Genomic DNA, 14,797 nt, shown 5'->3' on the forward strand with positions numbered 1-14,797 from the left:
TTCATTTTGTTATGTTGGGTTTTACAACATCTGGAACACTACTCTTTGGATCTTAATACCTACAGGCCTGATATATCATGCATTTGATACAAATTCCATTTAAAGTACAGTGTGCATTCATACACTTTTTCACTGTTAGTCTGTTTGTCATAAATTACTCTCTATATAAGTTAAATCGTGACCCTTTTAAAGTCAGATGTGTATTTGTATTGATGAAACAATTTCATAAGAGTGTTGGGAAAACATGTATTAATCTAGGGCTGCCAACTAATACTCAGTTGGGAGTGAATCCAGTTCGGCTCGGTGAGGACTGCACTGTCGGCTAATCTTTTTTGCACACCCATTTTAGACTTTTCACACTCCTGCCCCATTGTTCAGTAGATGGAAGCATGTCAGTCTTAATAAAAAGCTGCATTCTGTCTCTTCAAACTGGCATCTTTTCTTTAAAACTTTTCTTTAAATCTTTAATGTTCATACAATAGCTTTAAAGTGCATTGTGTACTGTACTGGCTTTTTATTTGATGGATCTGAAAGAATCACAGCTTCAGCGCAATGTCATTAAGTTTATTAGAACTGAGTGAAGCTGAAAAAATGCTGCTAGAGCCAAACTGATTTACTATAATTTTATGTGTATGAATCAGTCCAGTTTGGAGGATTCCCTTAGGCTCAGTTGAATCTTGTTTCATCATCCTTATATACACATGCGTATATCCCATATAGGGAGAAGGGGAGTCTATGGGAATCAACTGTGTGCAGGTGATGTGGATGACAGAATTATGCCTTTCAAATTTGTGCAGAGTTAGTGTGTTAGAATTACTATACTTGAAAACGTATAAACTTAAATCCAATTGAAGTAGGTCAGCTTGTATGCACAAATGCAATCAGTTTTAATGCTTACTATTTTGTATTTAGGAAAAAATACTTCACCTTTCAAAAATTTTAAATGTATGGGCTAATGTATTTCATCTTCTTTAAAAAAGGAAAAATTGGATGTGGGTATAAGAAAAGACGTGGAAGGAATGGGAGCACCTGAGATAAAGTATGGAGACTCAGTCTGCTTCATACAGCATGTTGACACTGGATTGTGGCTCACGTACCAGTCAGTGGATGCGAAGTCTGTAAGAATGGGGTCTGTGCAACGCAAGGTAAGATGTTTTACACAAAGATAGCATATATTTATGTTTAATATTATGCGAATGAAAAGGCATTTTACATGTCAACTTTTCCCAAGTACTAAATGTGTTTCCCTATCAAAATAACAGTAGGCACCGAATCCTTTGGGACAGAATTTCATGTTACAAAGATTACAAGGCGGCTGGTGAAACTCTAGTCCCATGCCCCCACCACAATATAGTTCCATATAACCTATAGAAGGGCTATTTTTTAGACAGAACTCACTGGAACTCAGCATCTAAAGAACTTTGAGCATTTGGGAAGAGTTCTGTACAAAATGATAGTTTTCTCCTTTTGTGATCCTTGTTCTTTGATATTGTTTTTGGCAGGCTATCATGCACCACGAAGGCCATATGGATGATGGCCTAACATTGTCCAGATCTCAGCATGAAGAGTCACGTACTGCACGAGTAATTCGTAGTACCGTCTTCCTTTTCAACAGGTTCATAAGGTACATGATTTGTTCTGGTTGAAAACGAATACCTTAGCCTTAGCTAGGCCTTAGTTGTTGTTGCTTAGTCGTTTAGTCGTGTAAGTTAAACAAGCAGACATTCTCCCACTGTCTCCCCCCCCCCCCAATTCATCCGTTGACACCTCCTTTATCAAATTTTAGACTGTATCCCCCTGGGAACAGCGACTTGTCCACTTGTCGCGCATAAAGCACAATGTATACCTATGACACTATGGCCTGGTCTATGAAATACTAAGGTATAGTTTATTTGATCATCCAAAGCAGGCCTTGCAACATAAACACAGTTTATAAACCACCAACCAACCATGCTCATAAACCTTGGTTAATGTTAACCATGGCTGAAACCTGGTCTATTTAAATTAGTAGCGACTAACCTTTGGTCCTCCAGATATTATTTACAACTCCCATTACCTGGCACTGTTGGACATGCTGACTGGGACTGATGGGAGTTGGAGTCCAAGAACATTTGTAGGGCCACATGTTGGCCACCCCTGATTTAAATTGTCATTACCATACTTACCCTAATGGGCAGCACAAGAAACACATGACAAAAATTAAACATAACATCTGTAGTATAAAATGTTATGGGGTTTCAGCATGAAGTTATGGGATATGCACTGATTGGAAGTGAAGCAATGTGACTACTCTGAAACCTTTATAGGCACAAACAGAACTGAAAGTGATATTGTGTTTGACTGCCCAAATAGCATCAAGAGCGCACACAAAAATCATGAATGCACAATAAATAGAACGTTTGGAGGACTCCTCAGACTGGGAACATGTCATACTTAGAAGAGCTGTACAATTCATTTTAGGGGCCTTGATGATCTCAGCAAGAAAGCAAAGTCTTCCACAGTTGACTTACCCATTGAGTCAGTCAGCCTTAGCCTCCAGGACTTGATTGGATACTTCCATCCACCTGATGAGCATCTAGAGCACGAAGACAAGCAGAACCGTTTAAGAGCACTGAAGAATCGGCAGAATCTCTTCCAGGAAGAGGTAGCAGTCTTGGTTTGCCTTTGGTGCATTACTTTTGGGACAGGTTAATAATTCTTTCAGCTTGACATAATGATTTGCATAATGTTCTTTGAGTCAGGTTTTTATTTGGTTGGAAAGAAAACATGCTAGAAAGAGAAAATGTTTTGAAAAGTTTGTGGTTTCGTATCCCCTTGTATTATGTGTGTTTTTGAAGGCAAACAACTTTAGGGGAAGATGTGTAGAAATTTATCTGGTCATCTAATTTTGCAACCGCATGGAAGCATCCTTGTTGGGTGACAGGAGAACTGCTTGCTAGTCTCAAAGAAAAGTCATAACACTAAATCATTTAGGATGTAGTCCTAAACCATAATTTAGCATTCAGCAACAGTGAGCTTCAGGCTCACACATTCATTATGCTTCAACTGATAACTCTAGATAATTAAGCTATGATTTGCTGAAATAAGTCAATATCATAAACTAGTTCTATCTTGGCTTGTTAACTGAAAACTCTAGTTAATTAAAGTATGATTTGTTGAAAGAAGTCAATATCATAAACTACCTTGGCTTGTTGCAGTGAGCTATAATTTATTTTAGCATTGACATACTGCTTAATCATTAGCATTTCTCAGCATTTATTAAACTAATCTCAGTGTGTCCTTTTCAAATGTAAGAATAAAACTCAATTGGTAAGAACTAGAAGCATACTCATTGAAGCCATTCCAGGGGAGACTAGTGGGTTGTTTGCAACTGTGAGGCTCATTCATAGTGTTAAAGTATGCTTTAGTGTTTTAATGCAGAGGTGGCAGACGTGTGGCTCCCCATAGGTTGCTGGACTAGAAGTCCCATCATCTAGGACCATTGGTGATGCGGGCTGGGGCTCATGAGACATGATATCTGGCAGGCCACAGGTTACTCACCCAAACCAGACTTCTGTGATCGAATGCTTTCCCCCCAGAAAAAATGGCTAATGCTTGCAAATGCATTATTCCCAAAAAATGCAGTGATGCAGGGAGTGAGAGCTGTATCAAGCTTGAACAAATACAAGAATAAGAACTCTCCAGAGAAGGAATAAGGTTGGGGTTCTCAAACAGGGCACATGTGGGCACCACAGTGGCCTTAGAAACCCCCTTAGCACCCACCAATTTTATTTTATTTTTAAATTAAGGTTTTGTGGCTTTTTTGGTATTCTGTGGGGTTGCTTGTTTTTAGGGGTATAGCATGCATTTTGGCTTGTGTTTTTATTTATTTTGGGGTGATCTTGGCATTTTGCCTGCTTTGGGGTGCACATATATATGCCTGTATTGTTTTCTTTTTCCTTCTCCTTTGTTTTATTGTTTGTACCTACAAAGCTCATTGCAAGTTGTTTCCCCCCTGTTACAACAACTTCTTCTTATTTGAGATAAGCGCTATTTCTCTTGTAGGGTATGATCAACTTGGTGCTTGAATGCATTGATCGCTTACACGTATACAGCAGTGCAGCTCATTTTGCTGATGTAGCGGGGAAGGAGGCGGGAGAGACTTGGAAATCTATCCTAAACTCATTGTATGAATTACTAGGTAAGATACGCATTTCAGAAATGGCGATTTTTGTTATCCAAACATACACAAAAAATGCTAATGAAACACCATAGGGTGGAATTCAACATCGTGCTATTACAGACGTTTCATCTGTGCAAGCATTCCAGTTTACCAAATAGAATGATTCCCCTTCCCCATGTGTTGTTCTGGGTTCTACTGTCCACTCAAACCATTTTAGGGAGTGTGTCTGTGAGGTGATAGGAGGGGATCCTTGTTGCAGAAGCAGAAACCCTTGCTTAGGGCTTCAACTGACTGAGTTTGCTAGGTGAAGCCCATTCTATACGTTAAAGAATTTATATAGGATTTTCTTATAAGAGAAAATCTTTGTAGGGGATAAATCTCTGACTTGCTTAATTGAAGCATCTCATGCTGAATAAAGCTTAAATACTGCCCTGCGAGTGCTTTTATTCATTATTTTGGTTTGGGCCAATATTTAGGAATATTGTTCATTCAGTCCTGTTTTCTATAAGCTATAGCTAAGATGTATGGTTGATAGCAGATAGCTGATGTTTCCATTATTCATAGCCTTTAATATATACCAGATGCATTATCAGAATGCAGACTGAAAGGAAAGCTTTATACAGAAGAAAATTGTTTCTATCCATGTTGTGGCTAGCCATCAATTTAATTAAAAAATAATATGTAACAAACTGATTGCATTTTCCACCCAAAGGAAAATGGTTTTTTTAGTGATATTTGATAGTTCCATAAATATATTGCTATTGAAAAAGAGTTACAAATATATTACTTCACAAGACAATTTAATCACTCTCAGTTACTCCACGAATTAAATATAGTGCTAATATAGTTCATTTCTGTGTGGGAAGGTGAGACTTGTGAGTATAATGAATTATGTTTCCCAGTTCCATTATTAGTAATACATTTCTTCTACAATATTATTTTCAAGAGTAGCTCATGGAACTTATTTTCCTCTCCTGGCACAATAGGTCTTCAGGGAATATCTGTGTTCCACAATTAATTGTAGTGTTTACCTGACCTGTGGTAAAATTAGCTGCAGCTCTGATGCTTCTAAATTGGGAGTTTATTAAGATTCTTTCTTGATTGCTATTTTAGCTCTGAAGCTTGGACTGTGTAGGATATAAAGATGGTTTGTTTTGGATGACGACGACAATTGCTTCTTCTTATACATACCCTCAAGCCATTTTGTCTGGTGATTTATACCAGGGAACAGACATGCTGTTGAAGTTCACTAGACTCAGATCTAGCAGTGATCTGGGCAACACTAATTTACAAGAAGAGGACAGCATTAGAAATTTCTGAATTTTTCTCCAGAATCCAAGTCAGAGAAGACTAACTGGCAGAAGGGCTGCTTACAGAAAAAAACTGATGCTGGCAGGAGTGAGGGAGAGGAAGGTCTTCCATGAGGAGTTCCCAGGACTCCCTGTGAAGGGACATTTTCCACATTAGTTCTTCAAAACAGCTAGTCTCAGTAAAAGTAGATGTGGGAGAGGCCTTTGGACTTGACCAAGCAGCGCGTGTGGGTCTTGATGGGGGATATTTTCCTGTTTGAATTTAATACACAGGAGTCAGGGAAGGCATTCAATGTAGCTTCCTGATGGAGCATAAGCTCTGAGGAAAGTGACATGGAAACATAATTTTATAATGTGAGTTGGTTTTTCACCATACAGAATAAAATATAAAGTGTGTGCTGTTCAGGATGGGTTGCATGGAGAATGCAGCCTATGTGGTAACAAAGTCTATGAATTTTTCACCTTTTGTAAAGATGACTTGAGGCTGCAATCCTAACCCCACTTAACCTAGGAGTAAACCCCATTTATGTGAAAGTATTTGCTTCTAAGTATAAACGGGTTGGATTACACTGTAAGACATATGTTCTGTATTAACTAATGTGATTACAATGCATATGACAGTTGGTAAAAAAAACCCTAATCACTCTTTTCATTCTTTTCAGCTGCTTTGATTAGAGGGAATCGTAAAAATTGTGCCCAGTTTTCTGGCTCTCTTGATTGGCTCATTAGTAGATTGGAGAGACTGGAGGCATCTTCTGGTATGTATTTTTTTTTAATCAAAACTAGACAGCCCATAAAAAAAATCCCTTGCTTTCACTGTTGTACAATCTGCTGCTGTATCTTTTTAAAAATAAAATGGCAAGCGTGTGTTAAGTTCTACTCTTTGGGCAAGTAAAAAACACACATTGTTTTTTAAATCACAGACGATTCATGTGCAGGAATGATTTTACACAACTGAAACTGGGGGTTTCTGCTGTACAGATACATGCATAATCTTGTGAATATGCAAGAGTTCCATTAATTTCAGCTGAGAATATTTAAAGCAGGGGCTGCCTGCCCATACCACACTTCCTTTTCTGTAACCTCCCCTATTGCATAGAGACCACCCCATGGTAGCCTCCTGGTTCTCTCCCCACCCCGCTCACCATATTGGAGATACTCAGCCACCTTTTCACACACACTCAGTTCTGAAGCATCCAGCTCCTCCTATTCTGCAGCTTCCTTTGTACTTGACCTTTCACTTTATCCCATTCCTATGCTTCTTTTCTCCCATCTCATTTACCGACAACCCCCTTGCAACAATCTCCACTGAACATGGGCAGGGTGCCTTCCTCTCCCCCTCTGTGGTGCCCCCCCACCCCATGGCTGATCTTCTTAGTACACTCCATTATCATTCTCTCTTTCTCTTCCACTCCCTTTGGTACACTTCCTCCCACCATCTCTCCACATGATCTCCTTCAATACATGCCCATTAGCCTCTTCCCCTCTACCTCCTGGTAAGCTGCAGTGATGTGACCAAGCAGAGTTCAGGTGAGCAGCAGCACCAACAACCACACTTTCCACTGCTGATTATGTCCCATTGATTCCATTGAGACTTTAAATAGCATTTTCTTGGATGATGCCTATTATTTCTTGAAAAATACCTAAATTGTTTTTCTACATCTTAGCATACATAGAATAAAATTATAAACTGGCAGCCATTTGAGACTTCCGTATCATTTTTTGTTGTTGTTCTAAATGACAATAACTTGTCACTTGCTACAAATTAGAAGCTGATTCCAGTTTGGAAGCCAAGAACGGTGGAGTACTCTACAATTTAGTTCTTAAAACTCAACAGATATAATTGTATATGATTACTTCATTAAAAATGTAATTGGCCTTTGGGCTTTAAGATAAAAATCAAATGAGCAGTTTAGATTTTAATTAAATTAACAGTTTAGATTCTCCCCCACATTATCTTCTCTCAAATTAAAAGAGGAACATTTTGAAAATACTTTAATGATATGTTTGCCCTTAGGGACACTGGGTATAATTTTGGGAAATAATAGAGATAAAAATGGTCCTTTTATTTTAATTCTAAATTATCGCACTATTTAATATTTAAATCAGTCAAACCTTTATCTGTAAATAGAATTAGTTTCAGGTAATGAGCTTATCTGCATGATAAGGAAACCACTTATGTATTTTCTGTATTTTGTTAAGAAGCATTACCCTTCTGGCAAGGGGGGGGGGAGATACAAAAAAGTCCTGTTGGTCAACAGCTGATTGCCTCTGATTATATCCCTGTTAAATGGGAAAACTTGCAAGTAGTGCATAAAACGAATGCTTTGTTGTAAAATGTAATTGGTTTAACCACTGTCAGACTTGATGATCTCAAGGATAATTGCAAATTTCTTAGCTGATAATTCTGTGAACCTTCTTGTAAGCAAAAGGATATCTAATATGGAAAGTTTCCCCACCCCATTTATTTCCTCTTTCTGGTGGGCATGGAAAAGCAGTTGATCACATGATTTGGAAGAATGGTATAGAAGACTACCCAGTGCATTACATACAACCTGTGATGTTGTATGTCTAGGCTTCATTTTATCCCATGTTACAGTGCTGACTGTAGCACCAGCAGCTGGCAGCAATTAACTGTGTGCCACATTCTTGCTACTGCTATATTAAGAGATCTGCTAGACAATTGTGCCTGGACCTAGAGGAACTTGTCTTAATGCAGCATTGCAGGAATTTTATTTAAGTTTAATGATACTTAATGGCACTGGCTGCTGCTTCATTTGGCTGGTAATTTTGGTTAATTGAGAGGTCATAGGTGATTCAGTGCTGCATCCTACTGCTTCCTACATCTTCATTATCTCAATTTTCATGTAATTAGTTTGCTCATTTTATAGGAGCATCTTTCACACACCCCTTGTGATACACAGAAAATGTATGACATTTTCTATTTTTGACATATTATTACTCTTCTCCAAGGATACATCAAATTATAAGTTATAAAACATTCCCTACTGCAGCACTGGGAATTCTATAACTTACTTACACCATTCCTTACATTTACATCATTTACTTACACTATTAAATAATATCACACCAAAACAAATTAAAATAAAACAAAACAAAACTAGGAGCACATAACTGTGAGGCACATTTTTCTGTAAGCTGTGTATTAACAATCATTTACCCCAGTCCTTTTCTATTACCTTGACAGTGTTAGGCATTTGAAATTTTGTGGTACATTACCACAAAGAATGAAAGCTTTGTATTCCTTCAGTGACAAAAAAGATGCAAAAGATTACTTAAATTCCTAAAAAAAAAAGGAGATGCAAAACTGAATTATTCCTACCCCTAGTACATAGCATGTTGGCCAAAATCTGAAACTACAGAATTAGGTAGTATAAGAGCTGTTCAGATTTAATCACATATAAACTATCAGTTAATTATGCAGCCAATCTAAAATAATTAAACAAAACTGTGTTATGATAGTTGCATACTTAATTTCAGTTCCCTGCTTCTAGTGCCTATCAGCGAGATTTAAGATGAATGAGTATTTTTATTTTATGTTTAAATTTCCATTCGTAACAAGATTGATTACAGATGCCCATTCTTAATTGTGCAGTATTCACATTAATGTTGTTCTTCCTATTTTACCATCATCTTGTTTCATCCATATGCTATATGGATTCTTATTCCATCCATATAGCCTGTGGGAGCATGTACCTTATGTATGATTGTGATATAATTTAAACAATAAACTGGTCTTTTTTCTATTTATGTTTTTAGGCATTCTTGAGGTTCTGCACTGTGTGTTGGTAGAAAGTCCAGAAGCTTTAAATATTATTAAAGAAGGACATATTAAATCAATTATATGCCTTTTGGACAAACATGGAAGAAACCATAAGGTATGCAATACAGATTTGGATGGAGAGTCTGTGTGATGGGTAGCTGGTTTATGAAATATCTCAGTGGGAGGGTTTAAGATAGCAAGGGTGAGTCTTTACTGTTTTACACTTGGTGTTTTGAAACAATATCATGCGAGCTGGGAACCATCATAATCACCATCTGCATCATTTCTTTCCCAGGTGTTAGATGTTTTGTGCTCTCTCTGTGTGTGCCATGGAGTAGCTGTGCGGTCTAATCAGCATTTGATTTGTGACAATCTTCTGCCAGGGCGAGATCTCCTTCTCCAGACACGTCTTGTCAACCATGTGAGCAGGTAAACAATTGACTAGAATGTGTGTGCAATCTCTATGTAAAACCAAGAACAAATCAAAATGATTTTTCACATGTAGACAAATATAATGGTTGCATTCATTAAGAGACAATCTGTTTATCTGCCCCCCCATTCTGCTAATATTTCTAAATTAAATGCAGTAACTGTTGGTGTTTTTGCACCTCTTGAAGACATAACCTCTGCTCCCAGTTTTGTTATGTTTTTGTTGATGTTTGATTTCAAAGTATGGTAGTATGTTTGATCTGGATTACTGCTGTATTTTATTGTGCTGTGGATTTTAAAATAGGTTTTAAATTACTTATTTTGCAGTTATTTTACTTGTGCAATGACCTTGGGGTGCATCATGAACAGTGTTGCATTATATTAGAATAATTAAAATTTAAAAACTTGAATAGGGTTTTATAGAGGCAGTAGCAAATAGTCTATATCTGCATTGCTTTTACGTGTGAAATATGTTTTTATTTGTTATATTTCTTTGAGATATTTAATAGGATGTAGTTCATGAATGGAATTGAATAAATAACATGCAAACATGGAGCTAGTTGTTGGTTAATTGTTATTTTAATGACTGTTCTTCTTTTGTCGTAATTTGTCTTGGGGTACAGATCCAAAGAGCAAAAGGAGGGTTTAATAATGCTTTTAAAAAACACAAAACTTTTCTGATGCATCTTTTCCCCTTGTATTCAGTATGAGACCCAATATTTTCCTTGGAATCAGCGAGGGCTCTGCTCAGTATAGAAAATGGTATTATGAGCTGATGGTTGACCATGTGGGACCATTTACGACAGCCGAAGCTACTCACCTTCGTGTGGGCTGGGCTTCAACAGAAGGCTATTCACCATACCCTGTGGGAGGAGAAGAATGGGGAGGAAATGGTGTTGGTGATGACCTATATTCCTATAGTTTTGATGGACTTCATCTGTGGTCAGGTAAGGCAAATTAAATACCTTAGCTTTGTTTTTAAAACACTTAGCAGTTGACTTCTTTATTTCAGCCAATATGTCATCTACTATTCTCCAAGTCGCATTTGGGGGGGAAGAGCCAAGGTTTTTGCAGGGCTGGGAAAGAAATACCAGTATTTCTGAAACTCTGGAGGGCCACTGCCAGTCATTGAATAGAGAACATTGGTCTAGATGAACCACAGTTCTTTTTTCCCCTTCTTGTTTTTATAATTAATTTTTTATTGGATTTTTCAACATAACAAGAGCAAAAAACATACAAATTGAAGAAAGAAATACTCCAGTGTTCTGAGTAGGTTGAAGGCAGCTTCCTGAGATCTAATACTGGTGCTTTTTGTGTTAATCTGTATTGATTCTTCTTTGGCTTTGTACCAAGTTTTCTGAAAGCAGCTTTTCTTACATGAGGCTGAACTTTGGTTCTAATTATATTTACTCTTATATCCTAGGTTGTGTAGCAAGATCTGTGAATTCTCCCAACCAGCATCTGTTAAGGACTGATGATGTAATCAGCTGCTGCCTTGATCTGAGTGCTCCAAGCATTTCATTCCGGATAAATGGGCAGCCAGTCCAGGGGATGTTTGAGAATTTCAATACAGATGGCCTTTTCTTTCCAGTTGTCAGCTTCTCGGCAGGGATAAAGTTAGTACCCCATCTTGTCATTTTCAGTGAATACACTGCATGTTTTCCTTGCTTATTGTCTTGTTCATTTAATTTTGAAATTTCAGTTCTATGTGTAGGACTTATTCTATGGGTTAAGCCAGTTGCGCCACAGCGGATGTGTGATTGGATCTTCTGATTTTTTTTCTTAACAACTTTTCACAAATTGGATATGTACAGTGGCACTATGGGTTTGATTCTTTGGGGCGGTGAATCACACCACTAAAAACCGGCTATATTTGCACTGCTAGGAAAAGCACATGGTACCTGTGGAAGTGGAGCAATCGCCAGCAGGTGATTTAGATCTGGGAATTGGTCTAGCAAAAAGGGTTAAAGTTTCAGCATCATGGCCCAATCAAATTCAACCTCCTGCAACTTTATATTGTGGATCTTCTGAATTGAGGTTCCGAGAGAGAATTCCGAAAAGAGTCCTGAAGATTTAATTCACCTGTATCCATAGTTAGTTGCTTTTTCCTTTACATAGTCTTTCTGCTCAGTCAAGCTTCGGATTGTTGTGCCTCTTGAGGCACAGGAAAGGTTTTAGGCTCCAGTGTTCATAATGCTGTGCAAGTTTAGAAGAGAGAGAGAGTATTTGGAGGAAGCAAATTCCACAGAAGAGGCTCTTGGAAGGGATCTCTTTATCTTATGGGTTTTAGACTTACACCTGTTGCTTTTCCTCAGTGGGAGCTGGAATGGCTGGCCAAAGAAGGGCATAGTAGGTTGAGAGGGGAAGGAAAATGATCTACCCACCCATACAAAATGGCACTAGGCTGCTTTTGAAAACAAAACTCCAAGTCACCTCTCTGAGGAGAGTGGTTTCCTGTGAGTGGAGGTGCAGCACTCTGAAAAATCCTTATCCAAGGGATATTTAGTTATATAGTGCTTTTCCTAAGAGCTCAAAGCACATCACATATAGTAACTCTTTACTGAGGCCCACATGTTGGTCAATATTAATATTTCCATCTTACAGATGAGGAACTGAAGCCAAAAGATACCTAACACTATACAGTGAGTTCATTCTGTGCTGGTTCTGCCTTATAGACTTTGCTCTTACTTGCTACTACACTAGTCCAGTGATGAAGTGATGATATAATCACTGGTTTTTTCAGTTCTAATTTTATCCAAAATTGAGTATGCCAAATGAATACACACTTACTTCTGAATAAATATGCATTCTTATTTTTCATTTATATCACATATAAAATTAATAACCTAAATGTAAGCAGTAAGGTAAAGGTAAAGGTACCCCTGCCCGTACGGGCCAGTCTTGACAGACTCTGGGGTTGTGCGCCCATCTCACTTAAGAGGCCAGGGGCCAGCGCTGTCCGGAGACACTTCCGGGTCACGTGGCCAGCGTGACATCGCTGCTCTGGCAAGCCAGAGCCGCACACGGAAACGCTGTTTACCTTCCCACTGGTAAGCGGTCCCTATTTATCTACTTGCACCCGGAGGTGCTTTCGAACTGCTAGGTTGGCAGGCGCTGGGACCGAGCAGCGGGAGCGCACCCCGCCGCAGGGATTCGAACCGCCGACCTTTCGATCGGCAAGTCCTAGGCACTGAGGCTTTAACCCACAGCGCCATCTGCGTCCCAATGTAAGCAGTAGTTATCGCTAAATAGACCACAGGTAAGACAGAAAGTGGGACGTGGGTGGCGCTGTGGTGTAAACTGCTGAGCCTTGGGCTTGCTGATTGGAAGGTCGGCGGTTCGAATCCCTGCGATGGGGTGAGCTCCCGTTGTTCAGTCCTAGCTCCTGCCAACCAAGCAGTTTGAAAGCACGTAAATAGGTACCGCTCCAGCGGGAAGGTAAATGGTGTTTCCATGCGCTGCTCTGGTTTCACCAGAAGCGGTTTAGTCATGCTGACCACATGACCTGGAAAAACTGTCTGTGGACAAATGTTGGCTCCCTTGGACAGTAAAGCAAGATGAACACCGCAACCCCAGAGTTGTTCAGGACTGGACTTAACTGTCAGGGGTCCTTTACCTTTTTTTAAGACAGAAAGTAGGAGAAGATAATCACAGCCTAGTGTAGATGCAGTCACCTTTAGATAAAACTAATTCACTCTGAAATACAGTGGTACCTCAGATTACAAACGCTTCAGGTTACACACTCCGCTAACCCAGAAATAGTACCTCAGGTTAAGAACTTTGCTTCAGGATGAGAACAGAAATCGTGCTCCAGTGGCACGGCAACAGCAGGAGGCCCCATTAGCTATAGTGGTGCTTCAGGTTAAGAACAGTTTCAGGTTAAGTATGGACCTCCGGAAAGAATTAAGTACTTAACCCGAGGTATCACTGTAAATCCCACATGCAGCACTTGCAAAGTGTGACTTTGATGGAATAATTTTACTTTAGAATTGAACTAAAGGCATCAGGAATATTTGAATTGTTGTCTTATAGGGTACGTTTTTTGCTTGGAGGCCGCCATGGGGAATTTAAATTCCTTCCACCTCCAGGATATGCTCCTTGTTTTGAAGCTATTCTGCCAAAAGAGAAATTGAAAGTGGAACACAGCAGAGAATACAAACAAGATCGGAATTCCACAAGAGACCTTCTGGGCCCAAATATATCTCTATCCCAAGCAGCTTTCACTCCAGTACCTGTAGATACCAGTCAGGTAAACAGAATCTACATTAACTTTTCAACTATGGGATAAGTATGCTACATAATATTATGTTAAAATCAATAAACTTGCAAATACCTTTTGCTTTCATTTTTTGCCTCATATTTTATTGTTTGGGAGTCTAGATATCAAGTACAGTGACACTAAATATTTGTTAATTTGTAAAGGCATTTGTTTTCACAACTTGTTCTATCTTTTAAAGATAAAAAACTCCTCAAAACATCAGAAACAAAAGCAATAATCATAGCAACAGTAAAAATACAGAAAACAGTAGATAGTAGTAGTAGTAGTTGATCTGTTTTATGGTTCTCTTTTGTAGGCTATCTTGAAAATCTAGATTAATTTTAAAAAAAATCTTTAAAAAGGAAAAAAACTCCTGTACATTGACAAACTCAAAGTATTTGTTATTATGAGCAGGTTGCTTTCATTATGTTTCCAGTTCAGTCATTTACTACTATGTAATTAGTGAAACGGGACGCGGGTGGCGCTGTGGGTAAAAGCCTCAGCGCCTAGGGCTTGCCGATCCTAAGGTCGGCGGTTCGAATCCCCGCGGCGGGGTGCGCTCCCGTTGCTCGGTCCCAGCGCCTGCCAACCTAGCAGTTCGAAAGCACCCTCGGGTGCAAGTAGATAAATAGGGACCGCTTTCTAGCGGGAAGGTAAACGGCGTTTCCGTGTGCAGCTCTGGCACGCCAGAGCAGCGATGTCACGCTGGCCACGTGACCCGGAAGTGTCTTCGGACAGCGCTGGCCCCTGGCCTCTTAAGTGAGATGGGCGCACAACCCCAGAGTCTGGCAAGACTGGCCCGTACGGGCAGGGGTACCTTTACCTTTACCTTTAATTAGTGAAACATATGTGAA

General features: G+C 39.1%; 1 protein-coding gene across 14 annotated transcripts in view; it reads left to right on the forward strand.

Moving 5' to 3' along the window:
* The window catches only part of RYR2 (ryanodine receptor 2), a 249,060-nt gene that overhangs the window by 87,512 nt on the left and 146,751 nt on the right, over positions 1-14,797 (forward strand). For all 14 annotated transcript variants that reach the window (XM_083731885.1, XM_083731893.1, XM_083731891.1 and 11 more), the window contains 10 exons: positions 981-1,145; positions 1,503-1,624; positions 2,461-2,644; positions 4,045-4,180; positions 6,135-6,230; positions 9,253-9,371; positions 9,552-9,685; positions 10,391-10,632; positions 11,109-11,301; positions 13,718-13,934. In XM_083731885.1, the coding sequence (XP_083588011.1) occupies positions 981-1,145; positions 1,503-1,624; positions 2,461-2,644; positions 4,045-4,180; positions 6,135-6,230; positions 9,253-9,371; positions 9,552-9,685; positions 10,391-10,632; positions 11,109-11,301; positions 13,718-13,934 (1,608 nt within the window). The remainder of the gene's footprint in view (positions 1-980; positions 1,146-1,502; positions 1,625-2,460; positions 2,645-4,044; positions 4,181-6,134; positions 6,231-9,252; positions 9,372-9,551; positions 9,686-10,390; positions 10,633-11,108; positions 11,302-13,717; positions 13,935-14,797) is intronic.

The sequence above is a fragment of the Podarcis gaigeae genome (assembly GCF_964106915.1).
Source record: "Podarcis gaigeae genome assembly, chromosome: 3".
NCBI classification, from domain to species: domain Eukaryota; kingdom Metazoa; phylum Chordata; class Lepidosauria; order Squamata; family Lacertidae; genus Podarcis; species Podarcis gaigeae.